The sequence below is a fragment of the Monodon monoceros genome, unplaced genomic scaffold (genome assembly GCF_005190385.1).
Source record: "Monodon monoceros isolate NGI ecotype Baffin Bay Population unplaced genomic scaffold, NGI_Narwhal_1 Super_Scaffold_10, whole genome shotgun sequence".
Classification (NCBI taxonomy): domain Eukaryota; kingdom Metazoa; phylum Chordata; class Mammalia; order Artiodactyla; family Monodontidae; genus Monodon; species Monodon monoceros.
In genome coordinates this window covers 17,633,012-17,650,443 of record NW_021703766.1, presented here as the reverse complement: position 1 = coordinate 17,650,443, position 17,432 = coordinate 17,633,012, and the positions used below count along the sequence as shown (strand labels likewise).

Genomic DNA, 17,432 nt, shown 5'->3' with positions numbered 1-17,432 from the left:
TCCTGCTCTACTCTTAACTATATGATTCTCTAGTGGCACCATGTGTTTGCTCTTTTATCAGTTTGTATTAGAAGCTGTTACATGTAACACTTACTAGGTTGCTGAGAGGATCAGTTAGGTCAGTGGGTCAAAAATTGTACGTGAAAATGTGAAAATAACCTCAAGTTGAGCTCAGCGAGACAGCAGTGTAAAGGAAAGGCTCAAGAATGAAGATGCTTGTTTAAGATGACATGTTTGATAAATGGAAAATCTTAACATGCTAAATATTACTAACAACAAAGAAACCTCAATATGTGCCATATTCGTCAGGTGCATTTAATCTTACATTCAAACTAGACAAAAATTTAGAAGAAAATACATTTCTGTCTTCCATTTCCAATAATGATGAGATACCTCAGCTGAAAACAGTTTTTATACAGGGTAACATATTTAAAACACTTTAAAAGCATAAATGAGCTTACAAGAAAGCAGTGAATTACCAAGCCAACATCTTAAGAGAAAGCCAGACCCTAAAAGGTAGAGGGAGCTTAAGAACCTGCATTTGCCCTCAGAGTATTTGCTGAAATTCAGTTTTAGTTTCATGCTCTTGAAGGTCAAACCTACAGAAATGAAAGCCTGTCTAGTCCCAACTTGAAGTGGGGAGTCAAACAGAAGACCTCCAACATTAAGCTTAGACCCCAAAGGAATACACCTTCTGATGAATCAGAAGTAAAAATGGTACCCCTTCACCTCATCCCCAGGGACTGAGAGGGGCATTGTCTTGTCGCTAGAGACAGTGTAATCACAGCATGGTCCACCTTCCCTGCAGATTTGCATTATTGGGATTCAGGAAAGTTCAAGCTGGGAATTAGAGTTTAAGATGTTTATATACTGGTAGTGTTTGTGGATGTCTTACAAGAACAAAAGCATATCTCTGTGGAAGAAGGGACCTTCACCCTAGACCCCAAAGAATCCTCAAAATAATTTTTTAATTTTTACTTTTATTTTTTAATTTTTAATGTTTAAAAACTTTATTGTGGTAATATTTAACAAAATATTTGCTATACTAACCTTTTTTATTTATTTTATTTATTTATTTAGGGCTGTGTTGGGTCTTCGTTTCTGTGCGAGGGCTTCATCGCGGTGCGCCGGCCTCTCACTGTCGCGGCCTCTTGTTGCGGAGTGCAGGCTCAGTAGTTGTGGCTCACGGGCCTAGTTGCTCCGCGGCATGAGGGATCTTCCCAGACCAGGGCTCGAACCCGTGTCCCCTGCATTGGCAGGCAGATTCTCAACCACTGCGCCACCAGGGAAGCCCAATATACTAACCATCTGTAAATGTGCAGTTTAGTGGCATTAAACATATCCACAATGTTGTATAATTGCTATCTATTTCCAAAACTTTTTCATCACCCCACACAGAAACTCTTAACCATTAAGCAATAACTCTCCATTCCTCCTCTCATAATAATTAATTAATAATTATTGTATATTTAATTATGTACAGTAATTAAAATATATTCACAAAATAACCAAGCACAAGGAAACAAGGTCCCAGAAGACTTTAGATGTTGGACTTATCACACACAAATTATTAAGTAACCAGGCTTCCATAGAAAAACAAGACAAGCTTGAAAATATCTTCAGGGATAGGAAACAATCAAAGTTGATGTAGCAGATTTAAAAAATAAACCAAATAGAATGTCTAAAAATAAAAAGTAGAATAACTAAAATTAAAATTTCAGTGGATGAGTTTTACAGCAGACACAGCTAAGAGAGAATTAATGAACCAGAAGGCAGAAAGGAAGACGTTATACAGAATGCAGCACAGAGAGACAATATTTAGTCTCTGGATGGAGAAGTCAAAAAGGAAGGATTAATAGATTTCATCTCTTAAAAGTTTAAAACTCATTCACGTTGAAAATAATTTAACCTTAATTAAAATGTAAAGTATAATTAAAGAAAAAAGATTTGCAACAAGAAGGGCAAACATAAATCTGTAGAGACAGAAAATAGATTTGTGGTTGCCTAGAACAGGGAGTCTGGGCAGAAAAAGAAAGTAACTGCTTGGGTAGGAGGTTTCTTTTTGGAGTGATGAAAATCTTCCAGAATTAGACAGTGATGATGGATGCACAGCTATGTGAATATACTAAAAACTACTGAATCATATACATTAAAAGGGTGAATTTTATGGTATATGAATTACATCTCAATAAACTTTTTTTTAAAAGGACAAGCAGTTAAGCCTCTCTATATAAAGAGTTCATAGTGATTAATAAAAAAAAATCCAGTAGATAAATGGATAAAAAAATAAATAGGCAATTCATGGTAGAGGAATATAAGTAATAAAAATTTGAGAAATTTTTCTAATAGGCAAAGAAATGTAGATTAAAATAATAATGAAATACAGTTTTTTTTGTACCATTTCAAAAAACACAGATTTTTTTTTTTTTTGATGGGACTATCCAGTGCTAGCCAATTGTATTGAAATGCACACACTTGAACACTCTTGGTAGGAGAATTAATAGGAACATTTTTGGAATGCAGCTTTGAAAATGTTTATACACTTGCAGCCAGTTCTTTTTCTTTGGGGAATCTACCCTAAGAGTATAAATGGGAGTTAGGTGCCTATACTAATTCTGTCTTTAAAAGTCTATGAAATTTTTCCACACATGAATAATTATGCAAATGACTCTCGGTCCCAGGGGCAGCTCGCAGTTGCAGAACCCTGAGCTTTTTGCAGCATAGCTCCCTTGTCCCCTTTCTAGGAAGCCCCACCCCTTCCTACACCCTTTTTAAATTTCTCTCTCTGTGTTCTTGTTACACCCAAACATGCTGTACTAACCACACTGTCTTGTAATCATTGTCTAATTTGTCTCTCTCTCTAGACAGGTGCTGTCCTATTACGTTTATAACACTTAGTACCTGGCACAGAGTAGATACCCTATTAATGTGTGAATGAGTGAAAGAATGATTTATATTGCCTTAATTCTAAAGTTGTTTTCCAAGCTTTATGATTTATGCCATAGCTGCAGATTACTTCTATATACTCTTTTTTTTTTTAACATCTTTATTGGAGTATAATTGCTTTACAGTGGTGTTATATTTTTTTTGTGGTATGCGGGCCTCTCACTGTTTTGGCCTCTCCCGTTGCGGAGCACAGGCTCCAGATGCGCAGGCTCAGTGGCCATGGCTCACGGGCCCAGCCGCTCTGCAGCATGTGGGATCTTCCCGGACCGGGGCACAAACCCGTGTCCCCTGCATCGGCAGGCGGACTCCCAACCACTGCGCCACCAGGGAAGCCCTGTTATATACTTTTATATAAGTGATTTGTAATTTTTTTAGTTGACTCCTTCCCCCCTCTTCTTTTAGCAAGAGATTTTATTTTTCTTTTTTTTTTAATTTTGAATTTTTTTTTGGCTGCCCGGCTTGCATGATCTTAGTTCCCTGACCAGAGATTGAACCCAGGCCCCGGCAGTGAAAACGCAGAGTCCTAACCACTGGACTGCCAGGGAATTCCCTCCCCTCTTTTTAACAGAAGTAAAATTGACAAGAATCCTTAATATTTCTCCATCCTAAGTAATAATATTGCTATTAAAATTTTCAGTGTTATTGTCAGACCACCTCAAATGATCTACTGTGAAAGCCAAGACATCTGGAGGAATAAGCCCCCCTCATCCTCCCATAAAAAAGAAGACTGTTAAATAAAACAAAGTTGTCCACTATAAAAACAGTGTTTGTGTATATGTGTGTGTGTGTGTGTGTGTGTATTTATTTCAAAGAGTGGTGTATGGATGAGAGGGCACTAAAATGCTTATGTTGATTTTAGGTTTCAGGTGGTTTTTTAAAAGCAGCTTTATTGAGATATAATTCACATACCATATAACTTGTCCCTTTTAAGTATATAATATAATATCTTTGAGTATATTCAGAGTTGCACGTCTGTCACCACAATCCATTTTGGAACATTTCATTACCCTAAAAAGAAACTGGTTCCCCATAGCCTCCACTCCTCAATCCTCCCATACATCCATGAGTGATTTTTCTTTTCTTCTTTATGTTTTTCTCTAGTATTTGACTCTTTTACAGTGACCATGTATTATTTATATATCGTCAGGGGGAAAAAGCCACGTTCTTTTGATTGTGGAAACAGTTTTTCAAGTCTTCTCCTTTCCCCTCTATTTATAGGTGCCTTGCTTCACAGAGGGATTTTGACCTGAGGGCTGTGTAGATCCCTGAAGGGGGCCATACTAGATATGGTTACTGGCCAAAATTGTAGGCAGGGTGTTTATGTGTATATGTGCATTTTATCAGGGCAATTTATAGTAGCTCTGCTTGGTTTCCATATGAAACTACAGTTTAAGTCCTGCACGTCATGGTTACTAATTTCACAACAATCACTTTTTCTAAGCCAGTCCTAGCCCACAGCACCTGTCACAAAGACTTGCCTAATCATCTCATTAGGACATCCGCTATGTTTAAGGAAAAATGGGAGAATTCAGGAGTTTTGAACTTGCCTATATCACTGCTTAGTACCCAAAGCACAGAGCAGGTCTCCGAGCATTGACACTGGATCATGTGAAAGATCAGCCCTGTCTTGTTAGAGCTTCAGGCCAGGTGACCACTCCCCTTGGAGGCTTAGGCTCTCTCAAAACTAGTGAGAACCTGACGCATCAGTCAGCTTTGCTGATTCTGCAGCTTCTCTTTGCATAGGTTTGAGGTGAAAGGCCAGTAGAAAACTTACAAAAAAATGAACCTGGAGTTCAGGTGGTACTCCCTCTACTGGGACCACCTAGCTAGGGGTCTTTAAGACTGCTTTATTTTCTTACCTAGATTCAGCTAAAAGAGAACTACATACTGTGTTCTGGGAAATCAGAAGCCCCTCTTTTCATATTATCAGTAAGTGTTTCTTTTAATAGCATAAAGAGAATGTTAATATACAAAATGTTTCATTCTTTGAAAGCTATGTAAAGAGAACTAAATGAATAACATCCTGGTTCTTTATTTCTCACCCATGACCAGCTGAAATGCAAGTTTCTCTAAATGCATAGGGCAGTGATTACTCTCAAAGCAGTGGTAATTGCTGTTTTCCTTCCTTCCTCACTTATGCCTTCAGTCAATTAGCGCAGCTTTGTTCATATTTCTGTATATACTACAGAACCCTTGATCATCATGTTTTTGAGGCTCACTTTTCTCACCTCTGTTCTGAATCATGCAGAAGTATTTGATAGAGGCAGTCCTATCTGCCTCTTAGAGTGGACTCTAAGCTTTTTGGTGCTGTTTCGGGTTTTATTTTATTTATTGGGGGAGGGTAATAGAATAAGAGATTTAGGGGACTCGCAATAGCCATAAATATGTGGAGTGGAGGTGTCTAGGAATCACTGATGGAAAACTGAAACTCACTAAAATCTAAGTTTTTTATTTCCTTTTGTATGTCTCCTCTGTCATCACTAATGTTAGCAGCATCTCAAGTTAAAGTCATCTGTGAATTTCATTAACATTACTACCTCCCTTTTCCACATAAAGATAAATATAAATAAATACACCAATTAAGAACAAGGCAGTCCCTGTGAAGCCCAACTAGACCCAAGAGGATTCTGCCTTGTTCATATGGGATGCATTGTGCAGAGTGCCTGTCCTTCCTCTAACCTTGGAGTCTAACAGAAAGTAAACTTTATGGCTGATGAATACTTAAAAATATAAGATTTGCTATCTTTGGGGTTAGGATTTGCAAAGCTAGTGCTATTCCAGCAGTTATTTTCTCCTAGGCACTGCAGCCGGGTGGGTGGTGGGTAGCAGATGAAGGTTTGCAGTCCTGCTCTGTCACATGGCAGCTCTGTGATCTTGGGCCATATTTTTCACTCTTCTGTTCCTCAGCTTCTCCCTCAGTAAAATTAGGAATGAAAGTAGCATCTAATTCAAAGGATTGTTGGAAGCATTAAAGGGATGAATGCATATAAAGTGCTTAGGACCATGCCCAGCATATTGAAAGCACTCATTAAATGTTAGGAATTTTTACTGTCCTTGCTATTAGGTTTTTATTTATTATAATAAATATTTCATGATCCAAATGGCTTCTGGCAAGTATAGTGAACTGTCGGTAAATATAGATTATTACTAATTTTAACTTTTTGCCCTCCAAAATGCGAATTAGAGAACAATGTAAGCAAATACATTGGCCTTATTTTAGTGTTCAAGTATATTATTTAGATCTTGATTTAAAGAGGCAGACACTGGGTACTGTACTGCCATTCTTACAAAAAAATCTTCAACTTATTAGTCTAACCCTCTTTTTTCCTCAGGCCTGAGTAACACTTGCTCATCTTGAATCTTTATAAAGTTGTTGGGGCTTGTCCACACTTAACACAACCTTGGAGCTTTAGAGAAACTTAACATCACGTTGGCATGCTAGACGCTATCATTTACTCCGATTACAAGGAGAGCCCAGCTATTCAGTTGAGTTCCCCATACTTCCTTGATTTAATAACCAACTTCTCCAGTTTGTGCAGCTTCCTGGATTCTTGGAGCTGAAATGATTGTTAGTTTCCATTATAATGAGCGGTCTCTAATGTAAGAACTGAAATACCCTGCTAGAGGGTAGTAGTCTCCTTCTCTTCAGGTTCTACCTTATCTTTGTGTCCTTGAGCTGCAACAAGAGAGGACAATCACAGGTTGGTGATTATCTTTTTGTCATCAGAAGGAAAATTTCCTTGTGCCTTAGCTCTTCACCATCATTGTTCTTTCAAACTAGAGCTTCCTCCCAGGTTAATATACATTTTACCTTCTTTCTAGTTTTTAAAACAAACTTATTTCTGTTAATTTCTCTGAACATAGTTTGTAAAGAATCAAGAAGCTTGTCTCCTGCCCTGCTTACCCCCTCATGGTTACAGTCGTCAGAGATAACCATCCCCTCTACCCCTGTTTAAATAGTTTCTTCTAGTAATTACCTCCCTATTTATAAATAAAATGCTCTTATGGATCTCGATGTTAAAAATTTTGCACATTTTCTACTCATTTCCTGTATGTTAGATGAAGATTTAGCATCCACATGCACACATGCCTGCACATGCACGCCTCTACCCCTTCTCCTTCTGCCATTTCCCCATCACAGTTTTTGGCTAAATCATTGGGCAGTGCTTGTTGCTGACTCTGGATATTATTCATTGCTAAGCCTAGTTCAGTTGTCCTTTCTTGTATATTTGCTTAGTTTTCTATGTAATTATTGCTAATTTTTTACAAATGATCCAACAGCTCTATCAAATACATATCATTAATTTGTCCCATCTTTGCTCTCTTTACTCAGACTTAAGCCTTTTTTTTTGGCTGCATTGGGTCTTCCTTGCTGCGCACAGGCTTTCTTTGGTTGCAGCGAGAGGGGGCTACTCTTCATTGTGGTATGCGAACTTCTTATTTTGGTGGCTTTCTTGTTGCGGAGCACGGGCTCTAGGTGCGTGGGCTTCAGTAGTTGCAGCACGTGGGCTCAGTAGTTGCGACACATGGGCCCTAGAGCGCACGAACTTCAGTAGCTGTGGCATGTGGGCACAGTAGTTGTGACATGTGGGCTTCAGTAGTTGTGGCTCGTGGGCTCTAGAGCGCAGGCTCAGTAGTTGTGGCCCCTGGGCTTAGTTGCTCTGTGGCATGTGGGATCTTCCCGCACCAGGGATCGAACCCGTGTCCCCTGCATTGGCAGGTGGATTCTTAACCACTGCGCCACCAGGGAAGTCCCCGATTTCAGCCTTTGATACCTATATTCTTTTTATCCTTGTTTGTCAGTTTTTTTTACTCCTTGACTATCACTTTAGTGAGATTTCAGGAGGAAGATGTTTGTGATCATTCTGTTATATTTGATTGAAAATTATTTTTTCATTTTTCATTTTCATCTCTAAAAGGGGCTGTTCTATTTAAAAGACTGTGCCCTTTATCACAATTTTTTTAACTTGTATTTTATTTAGTTATATTTGATACATTACATGGTTCAAAATTCAAAAGGTACCAAAAGATACAGAGTAAAAAGTCTCTTCTCTCTTATTTATCCTCTAGTCACTCCATTTCCCTCCCTAGAAACAACCAATATCATTGGTTACTTGTGTATCCTTCCAGAACTATTTATGAATGTATAAATGTGTGTTTGCATTTCCCCTTTGTACACAAATTGTTGAATTCTATACACATTGTTTTGTACCTTGCATTTCACTTAACAATAGATATTAGTATTTATTCCATAAGAGTTCTTTAGAAGCTTCTTCTTTTTTTTTATGGATGTCTTTCTTTGTCTGACTTATTTCACTTAGCATAATTCTCTCATGGTCCACCCATGTTGTTGAAAATGTTAAGATTTCTTTCTTTTTCATGGCTGAATAGTATTCCAGTGTGTGTGTGTGTGTGTGTGTGTGTGTGTGTGTGTGTGTGTGTGTGTTTGTGTATACACCATGTCTTCTTTGTCCATTCATTCATTGATGGACTTTTAGATTGTTTTCGTATCTTGGCTATTGTAAACAATGCTGTAATGAACATAGGAGTGCATGTATCTTTTTGAGTTTGTGTTTTTGTTTTCTTTGGATAAATGCCTGGTAGTGGAATTGCTAGGTCATACGGTAGTTTTATTTTTAATTTTTTCAGGAACTTCCACTGTTTTCCACAGTAGCCATACCAATTTACAGTCCTACTGACCGTACATGAGAGTCTCCTTTTCTCCACATCCTCTCCAACGCTTGTTATATCTTGTTTTTTTGATAATAGCCTTCTAACAGGTGTGAGGTGGTATCTCATTGTGGTTTTGATTTATATTTCCTTGATGATTAGTGATGTTGAACATCTTTTCATGTGCCTCTTGGCCATCTGTATGTCTTCTTTAGGAAAAATGCCTATTCAGATCATCTGCCCATTTTTTAATTGGATTTTTTTTTTCTTTTGAGTTGTACGACTCTTACAGTTTTTTAATGACAAGTTTTTGAGATATAATGCATATACCATACAATTCACCCATGTAAAATATACAATTCAGTGTTTTTTATTATATTCACAGAGTGTGTAACCATCACCATAATTAATTTTAGAATGTTTTACCCTCCATAAAGAAAGTCCATATCGTTAGCAGTCAGTCCCTATTCCCCCCCACCGACTCCCACAGCCCTAAGCAACCACTGAACCTACTTTCTGTGTGTAAATTTGCCTATTTTGGACATTTTCATATAAATGGAATCATTCAATATGTGGGGAGTTGTGTTTCTTAACAGTTTTCTGCAGAAATACCTGAGAAATTCAAGTGAGTAGGTGGTTTCCAAGTTGATGTGGGTATTTTGGAAGGTAGGTTGTTGTCTGCCCAGGGGAATAAATCTGGTTGGTTTTAAAGTGGGGATGACGTAGCAGATTCCTGGGATAGAGCCAATCAGCAAAGACATTTAGGATTAGACTGTCTTTCCTACAATACAAGAGCACTGTGTAAAGTGAGACCTAAACTATGGTGACTGCCCAAGGTCTACAGAATCACTGAGCAGCATGCTGAGGGATCATCTTGAAGTCAACACTGGATCAGAATACGTTTCTGGCTTTGTAATGAAAGTCTTCGGGGGAAAAAAAACAGTTATTTTACAAAGTTGACTGTCTCTATTTTGTCGCATAAAGTACTTTCAATAATATTTTTTCAGTTGGTTAATTTGCCTTATCGTGTGCTTTGCCCCAAAACACATATCAGAACGCTTTCATGAACTCCTGCCAGATTTGGTTCACCTTTGCTTTCTCTGTATCTTATCTGTTACACCACATCTTGAAATGCATAGTCATTTTCCTGTGATCAGAGCAGGAGCAGGTATCTCTCACACAATCATTTGGTCCTTATTGCCAAAGGGATTGATGTGTCATGTTTCCTTAAAGCTAGTGCTGACCCAGAAATTACCCTGTTTTCATATTACAAAGGAGGGGCCAAGGGGCATGTGAAGGTTATGGTCAGGCTTCCTCAGTTGTCAAAATTCAAAAAACTTTTCAAAGAAGAAACAAAACAGCCACACAAAATCTCATCCTTTTAAATTGTTATATAGTCTTAACCATCATATGTGATTCTCTTCACTGCTCCGTCTAAGAGTAAGGAAGGAACCATTGTCCCCTAGGGATTCATAAAGTCATAGGTGGCAACTGTATCCTGAGAAGGTAAACTCAGACAGTCAGAGAGCCATTTGGCAGCAGTCTGTGGAACAGGCCAGCAGGAAGATAAACAATTGCTAACCTGGGACTGTGGGAAGCAAGGAAATTGTACTTTGCTATTGGCAACCTTTTTATGTAAGATTGGGAGAATTAATGCTCCCTGGTGGAACTAAAAGTTTGGCATTATAGGAAAAGTTTTTTTAAAAATCTGAATTTGTTTCTTTAACCTGAAGAAGGATATATTAGGATTCCTTTGGTTGAAAAAAAATCAAACTGGCATAAGCATGAAGGGATATTTATTGGCTTATGTATCCAAGGGTTCTAGTGAGTAAATGTATAATTGGATCCCGGGGCTCAAAGCATGACACAGTTCTCTCCTTTTCTCCTTTCCTCTCTTGGCTTGACCCTCCTCTGTGTTTGCACCATTTTGGGGTTGACTTTCTCCACATGATGGCCACTGGCAGCTCCATGTTAATCACTTCTACAAGCAAAAACAAGAAGACAAAAACGAAACAATCCCCCCTCCCTCCCCCCACACACACAGACTCCAGGAGCTCATCTTTCCTGGTAGTTCCAAAATTGGCTCCAGGATTGAGTGTCTTCCCCCATTCCTGAACCAAACATTGTGGTGGTGATGGCATGGAATATCCTAAGGCAGCCTTGACATGAGTTTGTTAACACATGAGGAGAGAGAAAGTGGGTAGTTAGCCCCACTCAAACTACATAGACTGAGAGTAGGGAAGGGATATTTCCCAAAGGAACAGCAGGTGGTGTTACCAGAAGAGAGAGTAGATGCTGTGTGCAACCAAAATGCCTGTCTACTACAGAGAGGAAATCAAGAGCTCATTTGGTTTTGAAGTATAAAGCAGGATATTCTCATAGAAGTAAATAACTTCTCTGCTAAAGATTAGTGAGATAAAAATAGGCATAAGTGACAGTAGAAGGGACTTTAGTAGTACCTGTTTTTCAGAAAAGCTAGATATAGATCAAAGTTTTATAGAGCAAATCCCATTTTACGACTGAGTTCCATTATGAAGTCACAACTATATTCCTAAAAGAAAACAAATCCACTGAATTGCGAGTTAGGAACTTCTGATGAAGAAGTAGTTATGACTGCTACAGATCTATAATACATACCAGGCCTTGTGATACATCAGTGATAAAACATCTGCCAGCGTTGCAGTTACCAACTATCAACTCACTTTTCCTTTGGGCTCTTTTAGAATGTGGAAGCTGTTTCCTTCATTTATCCTTTTCTTAGCTGCAGACATTTTTCCTATGCTAGGAGGTCTCTAACTCCACCTTGGACCTCCAAAAACTTACCCCTCGTTTTGCGTAATAGAGCTACCTACAAATGCATTGTCACATTTTGCCAACAGGGAAGCTGTCTAATTCAGGTTCTGCCACAGCCTGAAACTCCCTAAAGAGCAGAGCTTCTGTTTATGTAAAACTGGAGGCCACATAAAGGAACACAGGGCTTCCCTGGTGGCGCAGTGGTTGAGAAAATGCCTGCTAATGCAGGGGACACGGGTTCGAGCCCTGGTCTGGGGATCCCACATGCCGCGGAGCAACTAGGCCTGTGAGCCACAATTTCTGAGCCTGCGTGTCTGGAGCCTGTGCTCCGCAACTAAAGAGGCCGTGATAGTGAGAGGCCCGCGCACTGCGACAAAGAGTGGCCCCCGCTTGCCACAACTAGAGAAAGCCCCTGCACAGAGACGAAGACGCAACACAGCAAAAATAAATAAGTTAATTAATAAACTCCTACCCCCAACACCAAAAAAAAAAGGAAGACAGATGTGGCTTAAGACCCACATGCAGAGACTTCCCAGGCTTTTCAGGCAATGAAAAGGTATAGGGGTGAGGAGGGCAGACAAGACGATGGACAAGCAGGTGTAGCCCTCAGCAGTTGCATCGCCTTGGTGTATATCTATTTATAAGAGAATGGAACCCCAACCTATAACATAGAAAACAGTATATAGACTTTGCCTGCAAGTTTGTCAAATTAAATGGAAGAATGGTAAACTCAGATAAAAAAAAATTATAGATTTCTCAGGCATTTATATTACTCCTTCCCCATCTTCTCTTTCTTAATTCCTGAAATTTATAACAAGACTGTATCTTTGAACCCTTTTATTCATTCATTCGTTTGACAAATAGTTATTGAGCACTTGTTATGTGCTGGCACTCTTCTAGGCATTGAGGCTACAGTGGGGAGCAAAACAAAATCCTTGACTTTGTAGAGTTCACATTCTGGGGACAGCAGTCAATAAATAAACAAGTATATATCATTTCAGGTACTGTTAAGTGCTAAGAAGAACAATGAAGCAGGGTGAGAAGGATAAAGAGTGGTAGAAGAAGGAGGCTGTCATTTCATATACGATGAATGTGGTATTTGAACAGAGACATGATGGGCTTTTAGGAGCAAGCCATGGGCTACCTGGAGGAGGAGCAGCCTAGGCAGAGGGAGAAGTAAGGCAAAGATGCTGGGTCCAGAGCAGCGTGGTCTATAGCTAGGAGTTCCAGCCACAGTTGCTGGAGGACAGTGAGGAAGGGAGAGCGTGGTAAGAGGTGAGGTCAGAGGCAGAGCGAAGGCAGCTGGGGGATGGGGGCTGCTCATATTAAGGGAAGAAGGGAAACCAGTGACAGTTTGGGCAGAAGAATGATGAGGTCTGACTCATTTTAACCAGATAGTTCCAGCTGCAGTGCAGGAATAGGGTAGAAGCACGGAGACCAATTAGGAGATTTTTGAAAAAAATCAGGCCAGAAATGATGGACCAGAGTGGTTGAGGTAGAGGTGGTGAGAAGCATTCTCACCCTGGGTGTAGTTTGAGACCTGAGTTTCCTTCCTTCATTTGTTTTTTCCTTTTTCCTCACTATTCTTTAGAGTATAGTACCTAACCCCTCCCCCCAAGTAATGGAATTTGTATTTATATAGTTTTGAGACTAGGGGCTTTATTTCTGGTCCTGTCTTAGTCGTGTCTCGCCTCCTCTGTCAGGCCCTGTAAAGTTTACTCGATACGGGGTTGGGCTCAGATAATGATAACACTGCTGCAGATTCTACATCTAGGAGTTCTGGCGTGATGGGAGAGGGGATCAGCAAGTACTAGGAAGGGAGACTCAAGAGCAGGATCTTCCTAATTCTGATCAGGGAACTCAGCCGGAAGCACAGTCTACTACTAATCATGCCCAGAATTTGCATTCCTTATTTCCTTACAGAAATTGTTCTCATCACTGATAGTTTTACAGAGAAAACTCATACTGGGGTAGAGAACTGCAGCAAAGACAGGAAGCACTGCTGTGCTTCAGACTGATGTGTGGGCAGCAATAGAATCTTAGTGTCTCAGACTTGAAGACTCCCTCGAGGACATTTGATCTGGTCTTCTCCCCCTGCTGTGTAAATCCCTGCCATGATATGTAATCATCTAGCCTCTGCTTCCAGAGTCTAGAATCCATAGATCATAGAATGTCAGTGCTGAAAGTGATCTTAGAGATCATATAGGCCTGAGACTAGAAGAATCCAGGAGTGTGAACTCTGAGACCCATGCTCTTTCCACTCACAATGTTGTCACTCCAAATACAGGGCAGCCCTTGCTGGTAGAATGACAGAGGTGGGTTTAAATGTCTGTTTTCATCCCATCACAGGCTGTCTGGGCTTATTTTCTTTTCAGTGCTTAACAGTAATGAATCCTTTCTTTTTATTTTCAACCCTAGGGGTTGCCCTTCTCTCAGATGTGTACCCTGAGAAAATCTTGCCTGGCCTGTTGGCACAGTATGATGGCGGTAAATACAAGCACACACTGGAGACCAGAATGAAAGTCGGGGAAATCCTGATGCGAATTGTCAGGGCATTAGGTGAGTTTTCTTGTTCCAGCATCTGGAATGGGGTCAGGGAGCAGTATGGCTGTGGAACCAAAGTCTGTGCACCTGGAGGCTTGTTATGCTAGCAAGGTGAGGACAATTTGGGGGCTGAGGTGAGTCACTTCCTGTTCAAGGATTTAGCATATGTCCAACGCGCACCAAGAGATTGGCAGCAATAGTGCCCATGCTTCTACAACTGCTTAGTCTCCTCCGCTGAGCTATGTTGGGGCCCTGATTTTCCTCAGAGCTGGAATGAGAAGTTTCCCACTTGCTGAGCAGCAGCAACCATGAAAAGAAGGGGAATGTCAGACAGGGAAAGAAGAGTGCTAACTCTGGTTGAATGACTTCTGTGTGCCAGGTCCTCTACGTGTATATAATCTTATCTAATTTTCCCAAGAAATTCTGTAAAGAGGCTGTTGTTGGGCCCATTTTATAGATGGGGAAACTGTAGCACAGGGACCTTCAGAAATTTGTTCAAGACTCATTCAGCTGGTAAATACTAGTGCTAAGAATTGAACCTACCAACTCGAAGGAAGTTGCTCAAAACCACACAAGCTGAGAGTTGTAAAGCCGTGGGCTCTAGAGTCACACTGCTTGGGATCAAATCCCAAGCTGCTGCTTATCAGCTTTGTGATCATGGGAATGTTTCTCAACCTCTTGGTGCCTCAGTGTCCTTATATATAAAAAGAGGATATTAATAGCACTTACCTCATATGGCTATTGTAAGGATTAAATTTTACTCTTGGGGCTTCCCTGGTGGTGCAGTGGTTGAGAGTCCGCCTGCCGATGCAGGGGACACGGGTTCGTGCCCCGGTCCGGGAAGATCCCGCATGCCGCGGAGCAGCTGGGCCCGTGAGCCATGGCCGCTGAGCCTGCGCGTCCGGAGCCTGTGCTCCGCAACGGGAGAGGCCACAGCAGTGGGAGGCCCGCGTACCGCAAAAAAAAAAAATAATTTTACTCTTTACCCACTAGGGAAAGATTCTGAAAAACAAGCTAGCTTTGGGATTCCCTGGCGGTCCAGTGGTTAGGACTCTGCGCTTCCAATGCAGGGGGCGTGGGTTCGATCACTGGTCAGGGAACTAAGATCCCGCATGCTGCATGGCATGACCAAAAAAACCCAAAAAACAACAAACTAGATTTTGCTTCTTGTATCAAGAATTTACGTCGAGTTCTTCCTTCACCAGCATTTTTAAGGATTTCCAAAGATTCCACATAGCCATGCATCATTTCCACGGACGTAGCCCTTAATTTTCCTAATTTCTGGGTGGCCCTCTGGCTAAAGAAGATAGAACCTAGATCTCCCACCACTTAAATTCTTTTATCGCTGAAAGGAAAATCTCATGAGAGTGAAATTAAAAGTGTTTTTTTCTGCCCTTTGAAGAAGGGCGAACTTTCTATATTTGCCTTAGTCTTAAATATGGGTCTGAAACATACCAGACAAGTGCACCATTATGAGAAATGATTGTCTCACAACGGGTGTGAATGTTAAGTTTAATGTATTACAGGATCAAATGCACCTCTGACTTCCATTCGTGTGTATCATTGTGATCATCAATCTGAGAAGGATGTGTCTGATGCATCAACAAAACATGCCTGTTCTCTGTAACTTGTGGTAGACTGCTATCATAGGCATGATAAACGCTGAAAAGGCACATTTCTCCATCTCCACGGGCCAGTCCAAATCACTTCCTGTGGTGAGATTGAAGGTGGGGATGAAGAACTAGGTTGAGTGAGAGAGGGCTTGCTCCTCCTTACATAGTCCTATAACTAATCCAATTTCCAAAACTGCCTTCTGGCATTTCAAAGCATATTCCATCAGTTCTCAAAGTTCTAATCTTCCTGTAGCCTACTCTAACAAGTATCCAGCTGTAAACATTGCCTTAGCTTTAACTGCTACTTTCTAATTCACCTTACCAACTTGTCCAGGTGCATAGATGAGATGGCTGACTGAAATCCTTTAAGTGAAATTAAAGCCCATTTTTACAACATAGCCCATGTCCTCAGTTTACTATTGGTGTGGAAATCCTTGTGACAGCCACTTTATAAGACTTCTTTAATAAGTACCCTAGTTTCAGTGGTCCAGGCCTTGTGCTCTCCCCATCCCCAGCTCTTCTTTGCAGCAGGGGGAGTTCCATGGGAACACAGGCCCATAGGTAGGAGCCAGGTGCAGTACTACTGCTTCCTCTTGGCTTCAGTTCCCTAACCACATCTACTTTTCATCCTGCCACTAGACAATGGTGGAAAATCAGCAGGAGCTTTTTTTTTCTTTTCATTAAAAAAAAAAGATTGAAGTATCATATACATATAGAAAAGTATATAAAGTACACTAATTTTAATAGTGTAGTTTTATGGTTCTCTACATATCTGCTATCACCCAGATCAGTACGGAGAAACTTCTAATAACCCATAAAGTTTCCTTTTTTCCCTTCCTAAGCTATACCTGCCCCAGAGGTAAGCACTATTCTGAATTTTTATCAGCATCAATTTATTTTGATTGTCCTTGAACCTCATTTTTTTTTAAAAATTATTTATTTATTATTTTTGGCTGCGTTGGGTCTTCGTTGCTGCGCGCAGGCTTTCTCTAGTTGCAGAGAGTGGGGGCTACTCTTAATTGCGGTGCGCAGGCTTCTCATTGCGGTGGCTTTTCTTGTTGCGGAGCACAGGCTCTAGGTGCGTGGGCTCCAGTAGTCATGGCATGTGGGCTCTAGAGCGCAGACTCAGTAGTTGTGACGCACAGGCTTAGTTGCTCCACGGCATGTGTGATCTTCCCGGACCAGGGCTTGAACCCGTGTCCCCTGCATTGGCAGGCGGATTCTTAACCACTACGCCACCAGGGAAGTCTGAACCTCATTTTAATGGAATTAAATCCCCATGTTTCCAGTAAGTTGATAGATACGGACACGTGGGTAAGTTTGGGTCAAATTTTAGGGGGCAATAATATTTCATAGGCTGTGCTGTGTATTGTATTTCCTGTTGTCTCACATTACAAGGCGTATGATGTCTGGTGTCTCATTTTAGTGATGTGAAGATTGATCAGTGGTGTTTCTAGTAGGATACATCCATAATAAACTTCCCCATCAACCTTCCTCCTATTGGTTTTAAGTAACCACTGGTGATTGTTGCCTAGATTGTTGCTGTTATTTCATAGAGGTTACACTTTTTTACACATAAGGAAACAGATACAGAGACGGGTACTAACTTGCCTAATGTTACATAGCTAATTAATGATGAATCCAAAATTTCAATCCAGACAATCTGACTCCAGACCCAGTCTCTTACCCAATACATAATACTATATCCTGAAAATTTTCCCATGTCATTAAGCATCTTTTTCCTGTCATTAACACACATTTTCCACATCCTCTATAATTTTTAATGATTGCATGAGACTATATCATTTGAATGTATCATAATTTTTGTCAACTGACCAGCTTAAAGGTTGTTCTTATTTTTCACTA

The 17,432-nt window shown here is 40.4% G+C and overlaps 1 protein-coding gene across 1 annotated transcript in view; it reads left to right on the top strand.

The window, feature by feature from the left end:
- Positions 1 to 17,432, top strand: part of TANGO6 (transport and golgi organization 6 homolog) — a 179,267-nt gene that overhangs the window by 89,080 nt on the left and 72,755 nt on the right. Inside the window, exon 15 of the mRNA XM_029238109.1 lies at positions 13,828 to 13,968. Within this exon, the coding sequence (XP_029093942.1) occupies positions 13,828 to 13,968 (141 nt within the window). The remainder of the gene's footprint in view (positions 1 to 13,827; positions 13,969 to 17,432) is intronic.